A 21084-nucleotide genomic window follows, 5' to 3' on the forward strand; every position below is an offset into this window, starting at 1 on the left:
TATCTCATTAAGGATGGTTGTGAGCCACCATGTGGGTGCTGGGAATTGAACTCAGAACCTCTGGAAGAGCAGCCAGTACTCTTAACCACTGAGCCATCTCTCCAGCCCTTGTTTTAAGTTTTTATTTATAGCATTTTTTTTTAAAGATTTATTTATTTATTATGTATACAGAAGAAGGTACCAGCTCTCATTACAGATGGTTGTGAGCCACCATGTGGTTGCTGGGAATTGAACTCAGGACCTCTGGAAGAGCAGTCAGTGCTCTTAACCTCTGAGCCATCTCTCCAGCCCTATTTATAGCATTTTTATATGCATGTATGATGAGTGCCTACTTGTAGGTATATGCACCATGTGTGTGCCTAGTGCCCAAGAAGGCCAGAGAGGGTTTCAGATCCTTTGCCTGTAGCTACAGGTGATTATGAGGCAACTGAACCGATTCTCTGCATAAGCAGCAAGTTCTTAACCGCTGAGCTATCTCTCCAGCCCAGTCCTGATGACTTGAGTTCCATCCTGGAATCTCACATGATAGAATAAAATGTGAGATCCTCAGTAGGGATGCCAGAGACATCAGCTCCTCCAGAAGCTGGAGTTTCCGACCATGGGTGCTGCAAGGCGAGAACTGCTTTTCTCTACCAGAGCAGACCTCAATCACTGATCCATCACTCCGGCTCCTCTCCCCCTATTTTGGAGCAAGTACCTAACTCTGTAGTCAAGGCTGGTCTTGAACTCAAGGCAGTCCTCCTGCCTCACCATTCTGAATGTTGGGATTACAGGGGTGTGACAATATGCTTGGTTCCCCCCCACACACATACCCTCTCTCTCTCTCTGATGGTGGTGCAAGCCTTTAATTCTACCATTTGTGAGGCAGAGGTTAGGGTATCTCTGTAAATTCGAGGCCAGCCTGGTCTACAGAGAGAGGTCCAGGACAGCCAAGGCTGCACAGAGAAACCCTGTCTCGAAAAAACAATTGAGAGAGAGAGAGAGAGAGAGGGAGGGAGGGAGGGAGGGAGGGAGGGAGGGAGGGAGGGAGGGAGGGAGGGAGGGAGGAAGGAAGGAAGGAAGGAAGGAAGGAAGGAAGGAAAGAAAGTGCTGGGCAGTGGTAGTGCACTCATTTAATCCAGAACTGGGAAGACAGATGCAGGCGGATCTCTATGAATTTGAGGTCATCCTGGTCTACAAAGTGAGTTCCAGGGCAACGCAGAGAAACTGTCTCGAAAAACCAAAAAAAAAAAAAAAAAAAAAAAAAAAAAAGGAATCCTGGCGCCTCAGCTTAAAAAGAAAGTGCAACCGGGCGGTGGTGGCGCACGCCTTTAATCCCAGCACTCGGGAGGCAGAGCCAGGCGGATCTCTGTGAGTTCGAGGCCAGCCTGGACTACCAAGTGAGATCCAAGAAAGGCACAAAGCTACACAGAGAAACCCTGTCTCGAAAAACCAAAAAAAAAAAAAAAAAAGAAAGTGCAAGTATAAGCAACCACCGCTGCTGAGCTGTTAGAAGAATCAGTTGGATTTTATTTTTGACATATTCTTTAAAATGCAAACTGCACCCAAGCTAGTTTTTGACATCTCAATCCCTATAGTCTCTCGAACTGAGCAAATGTAGAGCTAAGTAATACCTTAGCAGGACAGTAGAAAAGGCAGGGGGAGGGGAGGGGAGGGGAGGCGGGGGTGGGAGGACAGAGGATGGCCAAGATGACACACCACACGGAACACGACACCGGAACTAAAATGAGAGAGGCAGGGACTGACGTGGGGAGGAGGTATTTCACAGTAGGACCGGGTCGGTTGGGATTAGCGAGGGACAGGAAGGAGGCTGGAGGAATCTCCTTCTCCGCCATGGCGGGGCCGGTCAGCTTGCGGGAACTTCTGATGAGAGAGTCGGCCTGGCTGGGCTCCGAGAGTCCCGGAGGTCCCCCCGCTGAAGGCGGAGGGAACGCGGCCGGCACGCCCGAGCCTCCGTGGAGGGAGGATGAGATCTGCGTGGTGGGAATCTTCGGCAAGACGGCTCTGCGCCTGAACTCCGAGAAGTTCTCTCTGGTGAACACTGTGTGCGACCGACAGGTTTTCCCTCTCTTCCACCACCAGGATCCTGGGGATCCAGGGCCTGGACTCAAGACGGAAGCGGTCGCCGTCGGAGAGGCCGGAGGAGCCGGCGACCCGGGGGCTGCCGCCGGGGATGCACTTCGTGGAGGTATGGCTACGGCGGAAGGTAACCGAGCCGAGCCAGGTCCCCAGGACTTTAGCCTTCTGCAGGCTTATTACAACCAGGAAAGTAAAGTTCTGTACCTTATTCTCACTTCCATCTGTGACAATTCACAGCTTCTGCGTGCTTGTCGGGCTCTCCAGAGCGGAGAAGCTGGTGGAGGCCTCTCTTTACCTCATGCAGAAACACATGAGTTCTGGAAGCATCAGGAGAAGTTGCAGTGTCTCAGTCTCCTTTACCTTTTCTCTGTCTGTCATATATTGCTCCTGGTCCATCCGACTTGTTCCTTTGACATCACTTATGACCGAGTATTCCGAGCCCTGGATGGGCTGAGGCAGAAAGTACTACCCCTACTCAAAACAGCCATTAAGGATTGTCCAGTTGGCAAAGACTGGAAGTTAAACTGCCGACCTTGCCCACCTAGACTCCTTTTCCTCTTTCAACTCAATGGAGCCCTTAAGGTGGAACCCCCTCGGAGCCAAGATACAGCTCATCCCGATAAGCCCAAGAAGCATTCTCCCAAAAGAAGACTGCAGCATGCTCTGGAGGATCAGATCTATAGAATCTTCCGCAAGAGTCGAGTCTTGACCAATCAGAGTATCAACTGCCTCTTTACGGTACCTGCCAACCAAGCTTTTGTGTACATAGTTCCAGGAAGTCAGGAGGAGGACCCAATCGGCATGTTGCTGGACCAACTTAGGAGTCATTGTACGGTGAAGGACCCCGAGTCTTTGTTGGTGCCTGCACCCCTTTCTGGACCTAGGCGTTATCAAGTGATGAGACAACACAGCCGGCAACAGCTCTCCTTCCACATCGATAGCAGCACTTCCGGTTCTTCAGGCCAGCTAGTGGACTTCACTCTTCGAGAATTCCTATGGCAGCATGTGGAGCTGGTCCTGAGCAAAAAGGGTTTTGATGACAGTGTGGGCAGGAATCCACAGCCCTCCCATTTTGAGCTTCCCACTTATCAGAAGTGGATCGCAGCAGCTGCAAAACTGTATGAGGTGGCTATTGATGGGAAGGAAGAGGATTTGGGCTCACCTACTGGGGAGCTAACCTCTAAGATTTTAAGCAGTATTAAAGTCTTAGAAGGATTTTTGGATATAGACACAAAATTCTCAGAAAACCGGTGCCAAAAAGCTTTACCCATGGCTCATAGTGCCTACCAATCCAACCTGCCTCATAATTACACTATGACAGTCCACAAGAATCAGCTTGCTCAGGCCCTTCGAGTGTACAGTCAACACGCTAGAGGTCCCGCCTTTCACAAGTACGCCATGCAGCTACATGAGGACTGCTACAAGTTTTGGAGCAACGGCCATCAGCTCTGCGAAGAGAGAAGTTTGACGGACCAGCACTGTGTACACAAATTTCACTCCTTACCTAAATCAGGTAGCTACAAAGTTTCCAATATTTTGCAATGAAAACTTGAGCTGTGCTTTTATTATTATTATTGTGTGCTTGTATGGTGTGTGTGTGTGTGTGTGTGTGTGTGTGTGTGTGTGTGTGTGTGTCTGTGAGAGAGAGAGAGAGAGAGAGAGCGCATCTGTGGAGGTCAGAGGAAATGTGCAGTGGATTCTCGCCTACCTTTACATGGGTTCCAAGGAACCAACTCATGGAGTCAGGCTTGTACAACAAGGACTTTAACTGCTGAGTCGTCTTACTAACACCTGAACTGTGTTTTTACTCTTGTTTTAAGATGATTTGTTTGGTATGTATTGATATGTTTGTTTTTTTAAAGAACCCTGCAGAAATTTAACAGTAAAATCTTTTTTTCTTCCTTATTTGTTTTATTCTTTTATTGTTTTGTTTTTTTGTTTTTTGATTTTTTGAAACAAAATTCTGTAGATCAGGCTGGTCTTAAACTCACAGAGATGCTCCTGCCTCTGCCTTTGGAATGTGTGTGCCAACACACCCAACTAGTAAATACCATCTATTTATTTTTGTTTTTAAAATTGCATTGTGTGTGTAGATAAATAGATTGTGTGTGTTTATAGATAAGTGAATGTCAAGACATTCGTGTGGAGGTCAGAGGACAACTTGCAGGAGTCAGTCCCCTCCTGCTACCATGTGGGTCCTGGGGATGGAACTCAGATGCCAGATGAGCCATCTTGCCAGCTCCAGCTTTAAATTTTATCTTTTACCTCTAAAAGGAAAATATCGCCCATCACTCATTTTTTTGTATTTAAACAATGAACTCTAGTGAGTTGGTAGATAATTATTCAAAAGCATGAGGTTTCAGAAAATGTGTGTTCACTTTTCATCTTAGAGTATTTGTTGAATTAAGAGGAATGTAATGAAATGAAAGGTCATCATGATGTGACACAGAAGGAGAAACTTCACTTGGAAATTCAACTTTTTATTTATTTTTGAGGCAAGGTCTCCCTGTAGACCAGGCTGCCCTTGTTCGTAGAGATCCTTCTGCCTCTGTCTCCAGATTGCCTTACCACTTCTGGCTGGTTCAACCTTTTGAGGTTAAGACATCGGGTGTAGCTAGGAGACGGAGCACTTGCATTGCATATATAAATGAGGCACCAAGTCTCATCATCTGCACTGGATAAAAGGGTAAAACTTAAGGCTTGTGTATTTAATTAAGATTTGTGTGTGTGTGTGTGTGTGTGTGTGTGTGTGTGTGTGTGTGTGTGTGAGTGAGTGTTTCTTAAATGCCAGAGAACTATCTGGAGAACTTGGGGAGTTGATTGTTGTAAACCGCAAGGTAAACTTGTCTTTGTGAGAGTAATAATGACAGTTGCATCTTCCAGGAGAAAAACCAGAGGCAGACAGGAACCCTCCTGTGCTCTACCACAATAGCCGAGCCCGCTCTACTGGAGCCTGCAACTGTGGAAGGAAACAGGCTCCTCGAGACGACCCCTTTGATATCAAGGCCGCTAACTATGACTTTTACCAGGTAGACTCTGAAGCTCTCTTTGTTACGGAATATTATCCAGTAAAAATACATATTCAGAAGCAGAACACTTAGAAATGCAGTGGCAGCGGCATAAAAACAAGGGCAAGTTCGTGCCATGCACTTCTTGGTTGTTTTTTTCCTTAACCATACTTTATAAAAATATATTTAGTATATAAACTATTAGAATGATACAGCTAGAGGATTTTTTTAAAAATTTATTTTTACTTACTTATTTGAAAAGAGGCCTTTTAAAAAACTATTTAAGCCGGGGGGGGGGGGGGGGGGGGGGGGGGGGTGGCGGCGGCGGCGGCGGCGGTGCACACCTTTAATCCCAGCACTGGGGAGGCAGAGCCAGGTGGATCTCTGTGAGTTCGAGGCCAGCCTGGTCTACAGAGCAAGATCCAGGACAGGCACCAAAGCTACACAGAGAAACCCTGTCTCGAAAAACAAAAACAAATAAACAAACAAATAACTATGTATTTATTTATCTATCTATCTATCTATTTATTTATGTTTGAGGCAGGATCTCTTTATGTAGTCCTGGCTGACTTGGAGCTTGCAGTGTAGATCAGGAGCTTGCCAGTATAGACAGAGATCTGCCTGCCTCTGCTTCCCGAGTGCTGGAATTAAAAACCGGAGTCACCATTCCTGGCTTGGAAAGAGGCCTTTATTATCTAGCTTAAAAAATCCTTGCCGGGCGGTGGTGGCGCACTCCTTTAATCCCAGCACTCGGGAGGCAGAGCCAGGAGGATCTCTGTGAGTTCGAGGCCAGCCTGGTCAACAAAGTGAGTTCCAGGAAAGGCGCAAAACTACACAGAGAAACCCTGTCTTGAAAACCAAAAAAAAAAAAAAAAAAAAATCCATTAATCACAATTTTATTTGTTACTCCTTTTACTGAAATGAGCCAAGAGACCAAACTTGGTTGATCGGCAGGCATCCACAGTGGAATATCTCCCAGGCATGCTACATTCAGATTGCCCAAAAGGTCTCTTACCCAAATTCTCCAGCTGGTCTTTGGTTAAAACTCGGCCCAGCCAAGTCTTACAACTTTCATACAGGTTTGAACCAACAGGGCTTCGTTCCAGGAACAACCTATCTTATGCCTTGGGACATTGTCATCAGTAATATTTTTATTGAAGTATATATGTATCTGTGTATATTGTGTTACATGCCTATGGAGATCAAAAGAGGGTGTTGGACCCACTGGAGCTGCAGTTACTTAATTTGTCTGAGTGTTTGGCCTGCATGTGCCTGTGTGCACCACACATGTACCTAGTACCTACTGAAATCAGAAGAAGGCATGGATCCCCTGGAACTGAAGTTATGGGGTTAGCCACCATGTGGGTGCTGGAAATCAAAGCCAGATCCTCTGTAAGAGCAGCAGATGCTCTTACCCACTGAGCCATCTCTCTGGATCTCCATTGATATGGTTTTAAACAGAAGTAAAAAGGGAAAATTTGTGGTCATAAAACCACTCCCCCAAGCCTGGTGGTGGCAGCACACTCCTTTAATCCCAGCACTTGGGAGGCAGAAGCAGGTGGAACTCTGAGTTCGAGGCCAGCCTGGTCTACAGACTGAGTTCCAGGACACCCAGGGCTACACAGAGAAACTCTGTCTCAAATAAAATAAAATAAAAAACCACTTCCCCAAAACAATTTTTTTTTTAAATCACTTTTTCTAAGTGGGTCAGTACAGCAAACATGTCTAGTGACTCTTTGTGTCTAATTCTTATGGAACTTATGGTCACTGGGATTGAAAACAGAGCCATGCCTTGAATCACTGCTTCAAAGGAATAACTCATACTGGATTCTTTTGGAATACAAAAAGAGTTCTTACTACTTCAATACCCAGAAAATTGTATTCACATACCTACCGTCAAAGAAAAAAACTGTGTGTTCTTCTTTGCTCATACATTGATTGCTAACCCTGCTTGTTAGAATAAAGTGTGTGTTGTTGTATTTGTTTTGAGACAGATGAGTGCAGGATGGTCTGGAACTTGCTCTGTGGCCCAGGCTAGCTAACTCTCTGTTCTACTTCACCCAGCCTGCCCTCCCAAAACTGTTATAGGCATGCACTACCCACCCTCTGCTCAGTGATATGCCTGGTTTTGTTTTTGTTTTTTTTTACTTATGTAAGCATACAAAGAAGAATATATTATTTGAAATAAATATATTCTTTTTTTCTTCGTATAGCTCCTGGAAGAAAAGTGTTGTGGAAAATTGGATCATATCACTTTCCCCGTATTTGAACCAAGTACTCCAGATCCTGCCCCTGCTAAAAACGAACCGTCTCCTGCCCCACCTGACTCAGATGCCGAGAAACTTAAAGAGAAAGAACCTCAAACCCAAGGGGAGAGCACAAGCCTGAGTTTAGCTTTGAGCTTGGGCCAGTCAACAGATAGCCTAGGGACCTATCCAGCTGACCCACAAGCAGGAGGAGACAATGCAGAAGTTCACGGTCAAGGAGAAGTCAAGTCTGACAAGAGACCAAACTTGGTTGATCGGCAGGCATCCACAGTGGAATATCTCCCAGGCATGCTACATTCAAATTGCCCAAAAGGTCTCTTACCCAAATTCTCCAGCTGGTCTTTGGTTAAACTCGGCCCAGCCAAGTCTTACAACTTTCATACAGGTTTGGACCAACAGGGCTTCGTTCCAGGAACAAACTATCTTATGCCTTGGGACATTGTCATCAGGACCAGAGCTGAAGATGAGGGAGACTTAGACACGAACTCCTGGCCTGCTCCAAATAAAGCCATTCCTGGAAAGAGAAGTGCCGTTGTCATGGGCAGAGGAAGGCGGCGGGATGACATAGCTAGAGCTTTCGTTGGCTTTGAGTACGAAGACTCCCGAGGTCGGAGATTCATGTGCTCAGGGCCTGACAAAGTCATGAAAGTGATGGGAAGTGGGCCAAAGGAGTCGGCTCTAAAAGCCCTCAACAGCGATATGCCCCTGTACATCCTGTCCTCGTCTCAGGGCAGAGGCCTCAAGCCACACTATGCGCAGCTGATGAGGCTTTTTGTGGTGGTTCCTGATGCTCCTTTGCAGATAATCCTGATGCCCCAGGTAAGAAATAAAACCGCTCCCCTAAACAGACAAAAAAAGCAATGCTTTTCTTGGGGGTGGTCTTCATGGGGCAAGCCATGTAGCCCATGTTGCCTTGGAACTAGATGTGAAGTCTTCAGTGACCTGGAACTTCTGATCATTTTGTCTCTGCCTCCCAAGTGCTGCGATTTTAGGCATGTCTCTTCCTTATAACTGTGCTGTATCCCAAGGCCATGATGCTTATTTTGATTTTTGTTTGTTGGTTTGAGAGAGTCATGTGGTCCAGGCCAGCCTGAAACTCACTGTGTAGTTACGGATAACCTTGAACTTCTTACCCCCTGTCTCTACCTCCTCAGTGCCTGAATGGCAGGGTACACACCCACACCTAGTTTAGGCAGTACTAGGGATTCAGTGATGGTTTCATATACTGAGCACTGTACCAACTGAGCTACATCCGCCGCCCTTTGTTCTGATCATTTTTATTTATTTATTATTTTGGTTTTTTTGAGACAAGCTTTCTCTGTGTAGCCCTGGCTATCCTGGAACCCAAAATATAGACTAGGCTAACCTAGAACTCGCAGAATTCTAGGTCACCAGATGTGCTGTATCACTGAATTGCCTTCCAACCCCATATCTGCTTAAATATTTTTGTTTACACTTATTTATTTATCTATCATTTATTAATTTGTTGTTTGTGTGCACACTGGTATCCTAGGCGAGCCCTCTAACCAATAAGTTATATTCCCAGTACCTAATTTCTTTTAAATCCAAGATCTTTATTGATTTAACTATGACAACCATTAGTAAGAATTTAGTTTAACCACAGTTTTCCAAAAAAAAAAAAGAAAACAAGCTAGGTGAGGTGGTGTATGCTTTTAATCCCAGCACTCCAGAGGCAGAGGCAGGTGGATCTCTGTAAGTTAGAGGCCAGCCTGGTCTACAGAGTGAGTTCCAGGACAGCCAGGGATATGGAAAGAGAGATTCTGTATTAAAAAACAAAAAACAAAACAAAAAAAACTGGTCAGCCGGGCGGTGGTGGCGCACGCTTTTAATCCCAGACAGAGCCAGGCAGATCTCTGAGTTCGAGGCCAGCCTGGTCTACAAAGTGAGATCCAGGACAGCCACCAAAACTACACCAAACAAACAAACAAACAAACCTGGTCAACAGGAAGTGGAAAAGAGCGCAGAGGGAGTAAGACACCAAGGGGACAAGGTGAGGACCAAGAAAGTGCCAGCAGCTCCCGCCTTCCTGTTGAGTCTGGCTGCTCCATCTGCAGGGGGTTTGAACCCACTGTTTGTTGACACTCAACTTTTAGGTGTTTCTTATTGAGAAATCTACAAGTAATTCTGTTACCTGTGTTTTTCAGGTTCAACCAGGCCCACCACCATGTCCAGTATTTTACCCAGAAAAACAAGAAATCACTCTCCCACCTGATGGCCTGTGGGTTTTGAGATTTCCTTATGCATATGTGACTGAGAGGGGACCTTGTTTTCCTCCCAAGGAGAACGTGCAGCTCATGAGCTACAAGGTGCTTCGGGGCATCCTGAAAGCCGTGACACAATAGGTTCTCCCCGCGGGTGGTCTCTGACCAGAGCCTGGAGCCCACCGACCTTTGTCTTGTTTGGGTGTGTGTGAGATTTTGTTTTTAAATGTGTGTTCTGTGTTTACCCAAAACCAACATGTGTTTTGGTTAAAAGTGTTCAGTATTCGGACAATAATTGTTCCATTATTTCATTATATTGATATTTATTGTAAAATCAATAAAAGTTTGTTGTTCTAGAAAAGAATGGATATAAAAATGTATAGTTGATAGCTCTGTTTTCTCTTGTTTCATTGTCGATATAAGGCATATTTTTATATTTCATTGTCAATATAAGGCATATTTTTATTGTAATTTGGTGTTTCATCTTTCTGATAAAATGATGTTTCAGTTGGGATATTCCTTAAGATCATGCTTTTCTTTTCTTTCTCTCTCTCTGTTTTTGGGAACTCACTCTGTAGACCAGACTAGCCTCGAACTCACAGAGATCTACCTGACTTTGCCTACCAAGTGCTGGGATTAAAGGTGTGCGCCACCACCGCCTGGTCCTATTTATTTTTTATATGTATGAGTATACATATGTATGTATATGTACTATATGCATGCATGATGCCCACTGAGGTCAAAAGAGGACATTGGATACCTTGGAACTAGAGCCACCATGTGGGTACGGGAACTGAACCCAGGTCCTCTGTAAGAACAAGTGCTCTTAAACCGGGCAGTGGTGGGGCACACCTTTAATCCCAGCACTCAGGAGGCAGAGGCAGGTGGATCTCTGTGAGGCCAGCCTGGTCTACAGAGCAAGTTCCAGGACAGCCAGAGCTGTTACACAGAGAAACCCTGTCTTGGAAAAAAAAACAAAAACACAAATGAGCAAGCGCTCTTGATGGACAGTGGTGGTGGCGCACACCCTTTAACCCCAGCTCTTAGGAGGCAGAGGCAGGCAGGGCTCTGAAGTTTGAGGCCAGCGTGAAACAACAGCAACAAAAACCCCCAAGTGTTCTGGCTGAGCCATTTCTCTAGTCCCTGGCCTTGACCTCTCAAAACTCCTGCCTTAGCCCGTCTAGTACTGGGATAGGTGTGTGCTAATAAAGACTTTATTCAGTACTAGGCATTGAACCTCAGGTCTCATGCATGCCACTGAGTTACATCCAGTGCCTGTTGGTTCTTAATATTTGGAGACAGTATCTAGCCGGGGCTAGCTTTGAATTCATTCTGTAGCCCAGGCAGGCCTAGAACTTAAAATCCTCCTGTCTCAGCCTCCAGAGTAGCTGGGATTACAGACCTGTACCCTCAGTCCTGGCATAAATGTTCTTTAATTAAATACCTATTCTATGAAATAATTTGCTAAGTGGTTAAATCTTACCAATCTCTAGTAACTTTTCCCAACATACCACCGTATCACTATTGTGGCTATGCCATCAATTAGATACTGGCAAAATAAACTGAGACCCAAAGTAGTGCAATTGATTCTATTTTCCCAGATACGTTTTAAATACTGTACTAACAGAATTAGAGACTCTAGTGTCAATGTATATGAAATAAAGTGTTTATTGCATTTCCAAAAGCTGTTACCTGACCCAGCAAGATGGCTTAGTAGGAAAAGGAACTGCCACCTCAGGTCTCCCATGGTGGGAAGACAGAACTATCCCCCAAAGGTTTTTCTCTGGCCTTTACCTGTGTACCCCCCATACACACAAAATAAGTAAATATATAAAAAATAAACAATGAGATCAGGTGCAGCAGCCCTTGCCTGCAGATCCAGCTAATCAGCAAGATGAAGCAAGACAACTACTTGACCCTAGGAGTTTGAAGCCAGCCTGAGCTAAACACGGTCATTTTGTTGTTGTGGATTGTTTTGTACCAGGAATCAAACTGCTGGCCTTGAGGGGTTTGTACTTGGAAGACAGAGGCAGGTGGATCTCCAGCCTGGTTTCCATATTGAGTTCCAGGTCAGTCAAGGGAACAGTGAGACTCTGTCTCCAAAAATAATAACTGCAATACTTAGAAGGCAGAGGCAAGCTGAACCCTGTGAATTTGAGGCCAGCATGGTCTACACAGTGAGACCCTGTCTCAATTAAAACAAACCCAAGGCCTTGAACATGTTAGGAAAGTGCTCTATCATTGAGCCACGGCTACAAGCCTTTCTGGTTAGTTCCTTTGTATGAAATATGATCCACAGCTGGGCATGCTTATAATCCCAGCACTGGAGGCTGAGGCAGGAGAATCGGGAGTTCAAAGCTCTATCCTCTACTCCATAGTGAATTCAAATCTAGACTGGGCTAGGTAAGACCCTATCTCACAAAACCAACACCCTATCCCCTTAAAACGTAGTGCCTAGCGTTTTCGGAGTTTGTAATGTGTGAGATGAAAAAGGGAAATGGAAAATGTAGTTGCCAGTCTTTATAGGGAACGACTCAGTTGCCAGTTTCCTTATTTATATTTGTTTTGTGCTGGAGCTTGAATCGGTACGCTCTACTAACTGGGCTACGCCTTCCAGTCCCAAGTTTTTTACACGAACTGTTGAGTCAACATTTCTCGAGTACGTAACGAATTCGAGGCATTAGTAACAATTCTTTGCATTTCCTAGAGTAGGGGCTAGGACTTGCCCTGGAATCCTCCTTTGATGTACACTTCCCCAATTACGTCAGATTTTCCTGAAGGCTATCCTGCTTGAGGGATGCCAAAACAAAAACCAAACAAATAAAAACACTGGCGAGTTTCCAACCTCTTGCCTCAGGACCTTGTGAGAAGCACTTAGGCGTGGGACTACAGCTGCGGGACGCCAAACGCTGCCTGCCGCAGCGCGCCTGCGTATCGGAGCCCCTTTGTTGCTCCGGCGCTGGGGTCGGGCTGCGCCTGCGTGTTGAGCCCGCACGAACAAGTGCGCTGCGCCGAGGGCACCGGCTGGGGGCGAGCAGATCTCGAGCAGCCGCCGGCGCCGCAGCCGTTGCTACCGCCGCAGCGCAGTGGGGTTCAGAGGCCCAGAAGGTGGTGACCCAGGATGTCGTCCACCGCGGCTTTTTGCCTTCTCTCTACCCTGGGAGGGTATTTGGTCACGTCGTTCTTGTTGCTTAAATACCCAACGTTGTTGCACCAGAAAAAGAAGCAGCGATTCATCAGTAGGCACATCTCTCACCGCGGAGGTGAGAGGGGTCCCCAGAACCCGATGGCGGAGATTGGGGGTGGCTTCCTCGGAGGGAGATGATGGGGATACCGGAGAGGAAGAATGGGCTCCAGTGGCTGGAGGGCTTCCTCGGATGAGTCGTCCAGAGGGGAGGAAAGGAAAGGGGTCTGGTGTCCGAGTCCTGGTGGGCGTCTCTGGGGAGCAAAGGTGGGCAGGGCGTGTGTGAGGAGGGGAAGCGCAGGATGAGAGCGAGAAGTGGGGCGCTTCTCTGCCGATGGAAGGATGATCGCGAGGACCCTTCCTGGCAGCCAGGCACAAAGCCGGTGCAGATCCAGGAGACACCCGCAGGGGGAACCAGGCACAGACTGCTTGGAACAAGCTGGTGGCTGAGTCCATAGGGAAGAGCTTGTGCTCAGGCAGGACTGAGGATCCGCGAGTCACCTGGAGCGAGCCGAGCCCTCTGCCATGCCTAGTGACCTGGCCCACCCTCCACGCTTTTGTAATTGAGCTCTGGAGAGAAATGTCTCCAGACCAGGGACGTTTTCCAAGGTCACAGTTAGAGCTTGGACTGAAGTAGGGCAGGGAACTTGAGGGTTCTGGTTCCGAGGAATCCAAACCTAGTACCTGGTTTTTGTTTTGTTTTGTTTTGTTTTTCATTTTGAACAGCACTATTTACCCCAGCAATGGTTCGTGGGTTTCTAAAAGACTAAAACATGATTTCGCTTATTAGTCAGTACTATTTTTCAAAAATGTTAATTTTCTCTTGCAAAAGTATATTGCTATAAGGATCGAAGGGAGTCCACTCTAATTTCCTACAGCAGGCCACGTCTTTGCTTCTTCGTTACTGTTTAATAATGTGACTTCATTACATCTCAATCATAATGTTTAAAATATAAAATTGTCTCGGTCGCTTTAAAATTTTCTTTTGGAGTGAATGTGACACCAGGTTGAAATAGCTTGAAATGGAGCCGGGTTTCGTGGCCTACGCCTTTAATCCCAGCACTCTGGAAGCAGAGGCAGGCAGATCTCTTGAGTTTGAGGCTAGCTGGAATGAGTTCCAGGTCAGCTGGAGTGAGTTCCAGGATAGCCAGGGCTACACAGAGAAACCCTGTCTCAAAAAACAAAACCAAAAAAAAGAAAGAAAATTGTTTGTCATGTACAGTTTAATGGTAAATTCTATAGTCTAAAATTTGATGTAGTATAATGTTTTTTGGTTTTAGAATTTTCAAAGATGGGGTCTTGCTCTGGAGTGCTGGGCTGGCCTGCAAGTTGCTATGTAGACCAGGCTGGTCTGGAACTTTGCCTCTGCCTTCCCAGTGCTGGGTTTATAGTAAAGTCTTGGACCACTATGCTGGGACCATGACTTCTATTATGTCATAGAAATACATTATCATTCTTTTGTATAATTTTATCAGTTCAACACAATTTCCCACTTTTATTTTATTTTATTTTTTCAAGACAGGGTTTTTTTCTGTGTAGTCCTGGCTGTCCTGGAACAACTATCTCTGTAGACCAGGCTGGCCTTGAACTCAGACTGCCTGCCTCTGCCTCCCAAGTGCTGGGATCAAAGGCGTGTGCCCAGCTGGGGGTGATGGCTGTTTAATATGTCTGTGTATGGGTGTGCGGAGGTCAGAGAACATCAGGTAGTGGTCCTTGTCTTTCACCTTGTTTGAAGTGGAGCCTCTTGTTTATGTTTGGACTCACCAGTAAACTTGAGTTGGGGGTCGGAGCTTCTCCTGACTGGCCTCCCATCTACCAGTAGAAGCACTGGGATTATACACCAGACGCTGGTTCTGCTGCTTCTGTCTTATGCATGGGTTCTGGGTTCTGCTGCTTCTGTGCTTCTGGCTTATGCATGGGTTCTGGGTTCTCCTGCTTCTGTGCTTCTGGCTTGAGCACGGGTTCTAGGGATCTGAAGCAAATGATTTATCTACTGTGCTATCTATCCACTCTAGCCCTTGCCATTTTTTGTTTTTGTTTGTTTGTTTGTTTTGTTTTTTAAGTAGTCTGACTGTAGACTTCAGGCTGGCTTTGAATGGAATGGCCTCAGCTTCCGAGTGCTGGCACCCCAGGTATTTGTCACCACCAATCTTCCTTTTGAGGATGATTCTTTTGTGGCTGAAGCTGTTGTCATAGTTTTTCATTGGTTTTATAAACAACACACCAGCACGTTGTATGTCTTATATATGAGATGTTAATGATAATATAATGGTGGCCAGACAAAAACTACCAGAAAAGTAAACATCGATTCATATACAAAACATCTGAAATATTTTAGAAGGAGATGGACCAATATTGCTTTCCTTCATAGCATTTAAATCTAGATCACTGGCAGGGTGGTGGGCAGAGGCACCTGCTGCCAGGCCTGGCAATCCAAGTTCAATCTGAGGGACCCAACGTGGTGGAAGAGGAGAGCTGACTCCCACAGTTTGTCTGACTTCATGCATATGTGTGAACATGCGTAAAATAAATAAATGTTTTAAAAAAATCTTATGTAGGGGCTGGAGAGATGGCTCAGTGGTTAAGAGCACTGGCTGCTCTTCCAGAGGACTCAGGTTCAATTTCCAGCACCCACATGGCAGCTCACTTGTCTGTAACTCCAGTTCCAGGGGATCTGACACCTTCACACCAATGCACATAAAAAAAGATAACGTTTTTTAGAAAAAAACTTATGTAAGGATGCAAAGTGCAATGTTTCCTTTTCTTATCCTATCAAAGATTAACTGATTGAAAGTAATTAGAAAGCACTACATAGAGGGGGGAAATTAATATAAACGGAAAACAGAGGAGGCTGGGAGATCACCCAGTTGGTAAGAGGACCCGAGTTTGATTCCCAGAACCTGGGTAAAAGAAGATGGGGCTGCAGAGATGGCTTAGTGGTTAAGAGCACTGACTGCTCTTCCAGAGGACCCAGGTTCAATTCCCAGCACCCACACGGCAGCTCACAACTGTCTGTAACTCCAGTTCCAGGGGACCTGACACCCATGGCAAAACACCAATGCACATAAAATAAAAAATAAATTAATTAAAGAAAAAAAAGAGGCTGGGTGAGTGGTATGTACATGTATTCCCAGTGCTGGGGAGGTGGAGACAGACAGGTCCTTTGGTCTCTGGCCAGCTAACATAATCTATGTGGTGAGTGTTGTGGGATATTCTGATTGTACTCTGATACACCCAAGACTGTCAATAAAGTTTACTTTGAATCAGAGGGCGCAGCTAGCTACTAGCTGACCAAAGTAGCCATAGAGGTTTTGGAGGACTGAGGACATATAGAGAGATACAGGAAGTGGTAGGGAGGAGCTTAGAAAGATTCTTGGCCCTTTTGTGTTGAGGTAAGGAGAGAGAGGGGAGGTTACTGGTTAATTCTCCACTGATCAGTCAGGTTCTTACCCTGATATCTGACTCCTGAGTTTTTATTGATAAAGATAACTAGATAAATGCTTCATCTGGTGCCCCATATTGGGTGCCATATATAGTTGGCTTTCTCATCAGGACCACCAGCCTCTTATTAGTGCGGCACATCTGCCTTGCTCTGTTGAGAAATCTGTGTGCCTAGATTTCTCCTCCTCTTCCTCTCTCTCCCCAGAAATCCTGCCTATCCTCTCTTGCCTAGCCATTGTCCATTCAGCTCTTTATGACACCAATCACAGCAATACATCTTCACACAGTGTACAAATATCTCACAACAGGTGAGCTCTAGGCCAATGAGATACTCTGTCTCAAAAAAAAAAAAAGTGTTAGCAATTGAAAAATGACACCCAAAGTTTTCCTCTGAATATAAACACCCACCCATACACACACAATAAAAGTATACAGTGAAACAATAAATAAAATTAATGATAGGGTAGTCCTAGCAACTGGGAGGTTAAGGTAAGAAGGTTGTAAGTTTTAAGCCAGCCTGGTCTATATAGTGAGATGACTAAAACGCAAACACACTTGAGGCAGTACTATTAGGAGTTCAAGATTATCCCTGGATGCATAGTGAGTTGGAAGCCACCTTGGGCTACATAAGACTCCATCTGAATAAACCAATAATAGGGCTGGTGAGATGGCTCAGTAGATAAAGATGTCAGCTGCCAAGACTAACAACCTGAATTTGATCCATAGGATTCACACGGCAGATGTGTTGGTTGGTTTTTGTCACCTCAACACAAGCCTAGACATATCTGAGAAGAGGGAGTCTTAATTGAGAAAACGCCTCCATCAGATTGCCTGTAGGCAAGTCTGTAGGGTGTTTTCTTGACTAATGATTGATATGGGAGGGCCAAGTCAATTGTGGGTGGTGCCATCCCTGGGCAAGTGGTCCTAGATGGTATAAGAAAGCAGGCTAAGCCAGCTATGAGGAACAAGTCGGTAAGCAGTGCTCCACCATGGCTTCTGCTTCGGTTCCTGCCTCATTTGAGTTCCTGTCCCGTCCTCCCTCAGCGACGGACTGTGACCTAGAAGTGTAAGCTGACAGCTGACACAAACCCCTTCCTTTTCATGTTGATTTTGGCAATGGCCTTTATCACAGACACTCGTCTTCTGACCTGCACATGCACACTGTGGCATGTGTACTCCCACCCCACTCACATGAAGTAATGTGTAATGAAAATTGTGAGGAGCTAAGGAAATGGTAACTAGCCTAACTAACATGCATGAAGCCCCAAGTTTCTATCCCCAGGCCCATGTAAGCCAGGAATGGTGGTACATGCTGTAATCCCAGCACTAAAACATGGAAACAGAAGGATCAGAACTTCAAAGTCATCCTCAGCTGCATAGTGAGTTCGGAGCTAGCCTGGAATTCACAAGACCCTGTCTCAAAAACTCAGAATTGTTTAATTGTAGCTCTGAAAACTGTAGTTACTTATTAGAGAAACAAAAAATTAATTAGGCTGTTTCTATGAGTCACGTGATTATTATTTGAGAGAAAGTGAAATTCGAGCAAGTTCATGAGGGAGGACCTACCACTAAATGATTCCTTGGAGAGGAACACTAGGTTTCTTAATTAGTCCCTTAGTTACTCTGCAAGCTTCACCATATGAGTCCGAGTAATCTGCAAGTATAGTCCTCCTGGAATTTACTTCCCAGTTTTACAGCAAACAGAAGGATGTGGAAATCATTTACCTGTAAAACTGAAAAGTAAGAGGCTATCTGAATAGCAACATGGCACCATAAAAGTCTGCAGCAAAGTTCATGTTAAAAAGACAGGCTCAGAGCCGGGCGGTGGTGGCGCACGCCTTTAATCCCAGCACTCGGGAGGCAGAGCCAGGCGGATCTCTGTGAGTTCGAGGCCAGCCTGGGCTACCAAGTGAGTTCCAGGAAAGGCGCAAAGCTACACAGAGAAACCCTGTCTCGAAAAACCAAAAAAAAAAAAAAAAAAAAAAAAAAAGACAGGCTCAGAAATACTAATTTATGTGGCTCAAGTGCTAATGCTTTGTTTTGGATGGTGGTATTTTGTTATTTTGTTTTGGGATCTCACTGTGTAGTAGTCTGGGCTAGCCTCAGACTCACAATTCTCCCTTGGCTTTATAAAGCTAAGTTTACAGTCACCACCACACCCTGCATTGCCATTAAAATTCTTAGGGAGCCGGGCAGTGGTGGCTCCTGCCTTTAATCCCAGTACTCAGGAGGCGGAGGCAGGTGGATCTCAGAAGAAAGTGGGGGTGGTCAGTGTCACCTACAATTATGTAAGGCATGGTAGCTCATGCACGCTAAGGCAGGTGGATTACTAAGAATTTGAGGCTGCTTAGTGAGTTTCAGACTACCTGGGCTAAAACCCTATCTCTCCTTTTATTTATTTATTTTTTTTTTTTCTGGAACGCTCTTCTTTTAGACCCAGCTGGCCTCGAACTCACAGAGATCCTCCTGCCTCTGCCCCCCCCCCCCAGTGCTGGGATTTAAGGTGAGTGTCACCACCTCCAGCTAAAATCCTATCTCAAAATAAATAAACAAGACAAAAAAAAAAAACCCTCCCCCAAACCTGAAAGTTGGGGCTGGAGAGATGGCTCCAGAAGTAAAAGTGCTTGCCGGGCAAGTGTAAGAATGTGAGTCTGAACTCATGTAAAAGCCAGATGTATACCACATCTGTAATCCCAGCGCTCCTTGGGGGAGATGGCAGTGAGAGATAGGTGCTAAAGGGCCAGCTGGCCCGCCACAAGCAGTGGCCAGGCAGCAGGCACCGTCAAACAGGGAGAAAGCAGACCTGAAGTTGTCTTCTGACCTCCACACACATGCTGTGCCGTACCCCCTCACCCCCTTATTCGCACACAAACATGCGCATACAGGGATGCGGGCTTGCAAACATAACCCCTGAGAATTACCAAGTGTGGTATGATCCCAGCACTTGGGAGGTGGAGGCAGGAGGATCAGGAGTTCAAGTGTTTCCTCTATTACATAGTGAGTTGGAGGCCAGCCTAAACTACATGAGAACCAGTCTGAAAAGAAAGGAAAAGGAAAGGAAAGAAAAGAAAAAAGAAAAAAAAAAGTTGGGCGGTGGTGGCGCACGCCTTTAATCCCAGCACTCGGGAGGCAGAGCCAGGCGGATCTCCGTGAGTTCGAGGCCAGCCTGGTCTACAGAGCGAGATGCAGGACAGGCTCCAAAGCTACACAGAGAAACACTGTCTCGAAGAAAACAAACAAACAAAACAACAACAACAACAACAACAAACAAAAAAAGCGAACCCTGAACATTGAAAGGATAGCATGATAAAAGTGCAATTCTGGCACACTTGGCTTTCTGGGCCTTGTAGCTGTTAACATGTTAAACCTGGCATTTGCTTAGCCGGGCGGTGGTGGCGCACGCCTTTAATCCCAGTACTCGGGAGGCAGAGGCAGGCGGATCTTGGTGAGTTCGAGGCCAGCCTGGTCAACAGAGCTAGTCCAGAACAAGCTCCAAAGCTACAGAGAAATGCTGTCTCAAAAAACAAACAAAAAACAAAACAACAACAACAAAGAACTAACATTTGCTGACTTTGGTGTCCCGAACTTTCTGTAGCTCTCACTGTTCTTCAGCCTGTTCAATATAAATTCAGCTTGGCATTTCTGGTTGATCTCTTCGGTGATTTCGGTGATTCATTGCATCAGTAGCTTTTCTCTGTAACTCTCCTAGTTTCACAGGCTCCTTTCTGCGCTTTTCAAATGAACTGTCTACTGTGCGCTCTTAGGAGCTGCCCTCTGGAAGGCCACCTGACCGTGAGAGGATTGTGCTTTTTACGGTTTTTATGACCTTTGGGTTTCCAGGATCTGAACACCTTGTGGTCGTTGTGGATGAATATCATACGGTGCCCAGGGTAGATGAGCTCTGAGTAGAAATATTGACCCTCCATGGTCTCCATAGTTTCTTATACTAGGAAGCTAATAGGCATTATTAGTAGCCAGCAATTGAAAACCATTTTATCCTAAAATGGATCCTGGAATAAACTGCTTTAAAAATTAGACATCAGGGGGGCTGGAGAGATGGCTCAGAGGTTAAGAGAACTGGTTGCTCTTCCAGAGGTCCTGAGTTCAATTCCCAGCAGCCACATGGTGGCTCACAACCATCTGTAATGAGATCTGGCTCCCTCTTCTGGCCTGCAGGCGCACGTGCAGACAGAACACTGTAGACAAAATTTTTCAAAAAAAAATTAGACATCAAAGATCTTAAGAGAGTAACTTTTAAAGTTGTTGTAAGTATGGCCATAATTCAAATGGACATAAAAGAAGCTCAGATGAAAGAATTGTGGGCTGAGAGCACAACTGAATTAAACAACAGATCTTTGAAAGAGAGGTTTTTTTTTGTTTTTTTAAAGACTGTCTGATGTAGCCCAGGCTGGCCTCCACCTCCTGGTCTTTCTGCCTTTGCCTTCCAAGTGCTGCGATTATAGACATGGGCTACCATGCCTGGTTTATAGTACCACAAAGTACTGAGAGTGAATCTAGGACTTTGTAGACGTTAGGCACCCTACTAACTGAGCTATAATCTCCAGCTGTTAAAAGGGGCTCTGGAGGAATACCACTGACCTCCATGGACAGTGAAGGAATCATTATCTGAAATTCCTTAAATACATACTTGTTGACCTAAATCAGTGATGGTGCATGCCTTTAATCCTACCACTTGGGAGGCAGAGGCAGGCAGATCTCTGAGTTCAAGGCCAGCTTGGTCTATAGAGTGAGTCCCAGGATAGCCAAGGCTACACAGAGAAACCCTATCTCGGGGGGGGGGGGGGGGGGGGGGGGGGCGGGGAGAGATGGAAAATGAAAAATAGAAGGATTCCATCCAATTCACCCATGACACACATGCACAC

General features: G+C 45.7%; 2 protein-coding genes across 2 annotated transcripts in view; both read left to right on the forward strand.

Annotated features, from left to right (window-relative positions):
* The first annotated feature begins 1804 nt into the window (after positions 1–1804).
* Smg8 (SMG8 nonsense mediated mRNA decay factor) lies at positions 1805–10233 on the forward strand. The gene is made up of 4 exons (XM_052755870.1): positions 1805–3592; positions 4963–5108; positions 7301–8173; positions 9520–10233. Exons 1-4 carry the CDS (start codon positions 1834–1836, stop codon positions 9715–9717), a joined length of 2976 nt encoding a protein of 991 aa, XP_052611830.1. The 5' UTR covers positions 1805–1833; the 3' UTR covers positions 9718–10233.
* A 2334-nt stretch (positions 10234–12567) lies between these two features.
* The window catches only part of Gdpd1 (glycerophosphodiester phosphodiesterase domain containing 1), a 38208-nt gene continuing 29691 nt past the window's right edge, over positions 12568–21084 (forward strand). Inside the window, exon 1 of the mRNA XM_052755872.1 lies at positions 12568–12839. Within this exon, the coding sequence (XP_052611832.1) occupies positions 12698–12839 (142 nt within the window). The 5' untranslated portion in view covers positions 12568–12697. The remainder of the gene's footprint in view (positions 12840–21084) is intronic.

The sequence above is a fragment of the Peromyscus californicus genome, unplaced genomic scaffold (genome assembly GCF_007827085.1).
Source record: "Peromyscus californicus insignis strain IS unplaced genomic scaffold, ASM782708v3 Scaffold_3__1_contigs__length_106647218, whole genome shotgun sequence".
NCBI lineage: Eukaryota > Metazoa > Chordata > Mammalia > Rodentia > Cricetidae > Peromyscus > Peromyscus californicus.